We start from the raw sequence: 5,360 nt of genomic DNA on the forward strand, positions 1-5,360 counted from the left end.
AAAGAAAGAAACTCATAAATCCCAAATTCAGAAACCTTCCAATCCTAGTTCAGCTCCCTCCCACGTCATCGATCCTCGTATCCCATATGAAATAAACTACATCCGTTAGATATAAACCGAGAGTTAGGTATCCCCAGCCGTTGGATCATAGCTCCAACCCGTCTTCTTCATCTCATCCTCCTTTCATCCGATCACAAAGCCTCTCCCTTTTAAATCCAACCCTTCTCCTCTCCCTCTTTCTTCACAACAACAACAGTTTCCTCTCTCTCCCTTTCCTGTCTCTCAGCAAAACCAAAAAGAAAATAAAGAGCAAAAAAGAAAGAAGAAAGCTTTTTTTGTTTTAATTTTCCAATGGCGACTGAAGAAACTAATAACACTCAAGGCCCTCCTCCCCCTTCTCAACAATCTTCTCTTCCAGACTATCCTCAGGTACTTGAATTTTGTCCCAACATTTTTTTTCTCGCGGTTTTTTTGGTCATTTCATGTGTGTAATTTTCTTTTGATTTCGTTGTTCAGATGATTTTGGAAGCGATAGAGGCATTGAACGAGAAAGCAGGGTCGAATAAGTCGGCAATCTCGAAGCACATCGAATCGACTCACCCAGATCTCCCAGCGGCTCACTCCACCCTCCTTTCCCACCACCTCAACAAGATGAAACAAAGCGGCCAAATTGTTATGTCGAAGAACAATTACTTGAAACCCGACCCCAATGCTCCACCTAAGCGTGGACGAGGGCGTCCGCCTAAGCCCAAGGTTCCTCTTCCACCTGGCACCGTCGTCTCCCCACCGAGGCCTCGTGGTCGTCCGCCTAAGCCCAAAGATCCATTTGCTCCCTCTAAGCCGAAAACCTCCGGCGGTACTGGAAGGCCTCGTGGACGCCCACCTAAAAAGGCTAAGACTGGAGTCTCCGCAGCTCCTCCACCTCCCGGTGTTAAGCGAGGTCGCGGTCGGCCGCCGAAGGTGTAATTGCCGGTGGCTTCTGAAGTAAAAGTAGAGAAAGCTTAAAGAAAAAGAGAGAGAGAGAGAGATAGAGAGAGAAAAAGAGGGAGTTAGCTAGTTTTTTTTTTTCTTTCTTTTTCCTTTTTTTAACTTTAATTTTTTAGGTGTTGTTTAGTTCTCTACTAATTGATGTTTTAGCTTTTTCTTTCTTTCCTTTTTTTTTTCTCTTGTAATTTTGAATTTTTTATTTCGGGGGTTTGGAATTGATGTGGGGAATGTGTTGTAACGCTTTTAGGAAGGGGGTAGATTTTAGTGACTCTTTGTAATTTGCATGTAAATTTGTTGAACCGGCTTTGTAGGCTTTTGGGCCTCTTTATTATCTCTCTCTTTGCCCCAAGCAAGAAAACATTAAAAAAAAAGGATTAAAATTTCTTCTTCCATCACTTTTTCCAACTCTTTTGCTTTTGCTTTTTGAATTATTTTTTTGTCCCTTTAAGGACTGTTACCAATCTGGCATGCATACTGTATTTTCTTCCCCTTTTCTATGTGCGAGTAATCAAATTATTTCTATTTTAATGATGAGGAATAACTTGAGCCAAACATAATTTAAATAGAGTAAGCTTCTTTTTTTGTATTTATATATTTTTGCTTTTGATTTATTGAGTTGTGACAAAACTTTACAGATAATATAGTGTAATAATAAATGGCAACATGTTTCCTTTTCCAGAGCACGCTTGAAATTTGAAAGCAGGAATAAAAAAAATAAAAGAGAAGGAATATTTTTGTGGATTTTTAATGGGTTAATAGGTTCTTTTGCACATGGGGGTGGGGACTGTGGATAAAGTTTGTATGGGAAAATTTTTCAAATTTTTGAAAAATAAATTTGGGCGGGTTTTGGCGGGGGTATTTTTGACCTTTACTCTTATTTAAAAAGGAAAAAGTTGGAGTACGTGGATACTGTTTTCGGTGCGTGGTCCTTAGTCCTTACCCAATTTTGCGGATTTTTCCTTCCTAATTTGTGCTTGCTGCACTAGGCTGACACAAGTTTTTGAGTTGGGACTGCTTGTTTTTTGGACTCCTGTCAATTTAGCAGAAGATTTTTCATTTTATTTTTATTTTTATTTTTATCAACCTAAGTAAAGGAGGCACTTATGTTAATTTATTTTAGGAATGGTTAAATTGATTCAACCAACAACAAACAAAATTAGGAAACGGGGTTACTTGAATTAGATTTGATAATTCGTGTTTTCGTATTTTAAACGTATCAAATACGATTAGATATAAATAATATTTATATATTAAATCTAAAACACATAACGTATATGTTTAATAATTGTGTAACATAACACGATACGATACGATTAATATGTTTGTTAAACGTATTAATATACGACACAACACGATTAACATGATTAAATAAAAATATTTATAATTAAATATAATTTTATTATTTAAATTTAAAATCAATAATTATAAAAATAATTATAACAAAACAAAATAATAATAACATCAAATATAACAAAACAAAGGTTCAAAATTAGGGTTTGAACAAAACATAATTACATTATTATTTTTATAAAATTTAAAAAATTTATTAAAATAATTATTTAAAATTATTTAAGTAAAGCTACAATAATGTTTGACTATTAATTTTTAACAAGTTGATAAACATGTCACGTATACATGTTTAAATACGATAACACTTGATAACACGATTAAATACGTTTATATGTTTAAACAAGATAATACAATTAATTAAACATGTTACTCGTGTCTGATATGTTTAGGCATGAAAATTTTCATATCTTAAACGTGTCAGATATAATTAGACACAAAATTAGACTAAACTCAAATTTGTTTAATCCTATATTTTCTCGTGTCGTGTTAATTTGTTATGTCCAAAATTGTCTGGTTTAGTCGAAATACCTTAATATATTTGTACTATCCTTGAAAAAAGCTTCTTTGTGAAAGGGAGAGGAAGCATCACAAATAAGTAAAAGGATCTATCGGAAGTAGTAGAGAGGAAAATTTTAGTAGCTTTGAAGTAATGAGTATCGGAAGCAAACGGAAAAGAACAAATAAAGAATTAGGGAGTAAAAGAGAATTAAAGAGAGAAGTCAAAGAAAGAAGCTCTAGGTGAGAATGTTATAAACCTAGAACAAAAAACCCTCAACTGAATGGTGACGGTTGTATATATAATGCCATAAGAGGTGATTATTCATGAATATGTTTTAATACACGTAATGAATAACATTATTAAGAATAGTTTATATGTTATATAACTGTTATTGAGATTTAATGTGGAGTAACGATTATAAATTCATTATGTGACTATTGAAGTAATTGGGTTTTATGATTATTAATAAAATAATAAGACTTATTCTTAAGTAGAAGGTAAAGGGATGATAACAAGTTAAGAAAAAAAAAGTGTACATGAAAAGATACAAAGAGAACAAGTGAAAGGGAAAAACCCATGTACTTGAAAAGGTACAAGAGAACAAGGTAAGAGAGAAAAACACTTGTATATTAAGAAAAGGTTAAGTAAAAGACTTCTTAACTATCTTTATATATGAGCCAGCAAGTTAAATTCTCTAAAACATGCCAAGGTAAAAGTAACCTATGAACCTTATCACTTATTTTGGATTGCTTTCATTATTATCCATGTGAAATAATTATTTAACACAAAGTAGTTATTCCGTATGAAGTAGTGCTCAATGTACTATAGTTGTTTTACATGAAATAGTAATTCACTTGTTTTAATTATTTTATGTGAAACACTATTTCACTTGTTCTAATTGTTCTACGTGAAATAATATTTCATTTACTTTAATTATTCTCATCATTATCTATATAAAACTACTTTGTAAAATAATTCTTAAAAAATACAATCCTTCCACGTTGCTCAACAAATTTGGCTTTGCCTTTTTTTTTTTAATGGCTTCCCCATTCTTATGTCAGAAAGATTTTCAATGCATTTGGTTACTCATATTGAAGAATACTTAATAATGTATAATATTTTAAATGTAAGTGTTGAAAATATAAGTAATCAAAACCCAGTTAAAATCGTCAGTCTATGCTCTTTTCTTTTTAACTCATCTTAATTGTGAAATTCCTATAAAATCATCTATATCTTGTCTTGTAATGAAAAGATTCAACTATTCAATAATTAATTTTCACATATTAAATGATTTTCATAATGTAAATTCAATACTTAAAGATTTTAATATTAAAATTTTAGGTATAATAATTACAAAAATTTTTAAATGATTCAAAAAAATTCAAATAAGTTCTTATAGTTTTATTATATTCAAATAAAACTTTATATTTTTATATTAAGTCAAATAAAACCTTAAAACTAACGTTGATTAACTGTTGTTAATCAAAATATTATATATCTTTTTATGTTATATGACGTTGATGAGGTATGTTGATATGTCATAATAGACAATAACATAACATATTGATATGGTATAATGACATGATCATGTAATATTTTGCACCTTCCACGTCATCGTTATGTGGGTATAAAAGTGGCAGATATTATTTTGACTAATGTTAGTTAATCAACTGTTAATTGTAAAGACCTATTTGACCCAAAATAAAAATATATATGTTTGATTGAAAGTAATAGAAAAATAAAGATTTATTTAAATTTTTTAAATATTTTTATTTTTTAAAAATATTATGTCAAAAATTTAACACTACTTAATTTGTTAGTATTATATTTAGATTTTTCAATTTATAGATACTTAAAACTTAATATTATTACTATCTTGCTAATGTCAAGAATGAGGATTTAATTCAAACTTCTTTTATTGTAATGATTTGAGCTCAAGCATCACTAGTCCAACTATTTTTCAAGTAACTTAAGTTCAACTTATTAGTAGTGATTGATTTAAACTTTTATATATATGTTAACAATCACATTCACATTATATAGACATATGCTCTAATACCAATTGTAACGATTTGAGTTCAAACACCATACTCTAATACCAAGTGTAACTATTCGAGTCTAAGTACCATTAATCTAACAACTTTTTGAGTCTAAATCACGTGACTTTCAAAAATTTAAATTCAAGCTCAATTTACTAACAATGATTGACTTAGACCCTTATACACGTCTTAACAATCACATTTACATTCGATGTGGAATGAAATATCATAATTTGACAATCATACCTATTTAAATTCTTGATATCCTCATCAAGACCACAATTCACAATCATAATCAAGACTCACTTTGTAGAACCTAAATCTCACCAACGTAATGTGGAAGCTCATACTGAATTGGCATATGCTTTGATACCAATTATAACAACCTGACTCTAAGTATTATGGTTCAACAAATTTTCAAACATAAATCACGTGATTTTTAAAAACTTGAATTCAAGTTATTAGTAGTAATTAACTTTGATCTT

General features: G+C 30.3%; 1 protein-coding gene across 1 annotated transcript; it reads left to right on the forward strand.

Annotated features, from left to right (window-relative positions):
- The first annotated feature begins 204 nt into the window (after positions 1-204).
- On the forward strand, positions 205-1,379 carry LOC18609835 (HMG-Y-related protein A-like). Its single transcript, XM_018114523.2, has 2 exons — positions 205-429; positions 517-1,379. Exons 1-2 carry the CDS (start codon positions 352-354, stop codon positions 964-966), a joined length of 528 nt encoding a protein of 175 aa, XP_017970012.1. The 5' UTR covers positions 205-351; the 3' UTR covers positions 967-1,379.
- The last annotated feature ends 3,981 nt before the right edge of the window (positions 1,380-5,360 follow it).

This window comes from Theobroma cacao, chromosome 2, assembly GCF_053813885.1.
Source record: "Theobroma cacao isolate CCN51 chromosome 2, ASM5381388v1, whole genome shotgun sequence".
NCBI lineage: Eukaryota > Viridiplantae > Streptophyta > Magnoliopsida > Malvales > Malvaceae > Theobroma > Theobroma cacao.

Bases quoted from the DNA above. Each gene is read 5' to 3' on its own strand.
- LOC18609835 (XM_018114523.2), top strand. From the start codon at position 352: ATGGCGACTGAAGAAACTAATAACACTCAAGGCCCTCCTCCCCCTTCT. The intron at 430-516 runs GTACTTGAATTT...TTCGTTGTTCAG, and splicing joins CTCTTCCAGACTATCCTCAG to ATGATTTTGGAAGCGATAGA.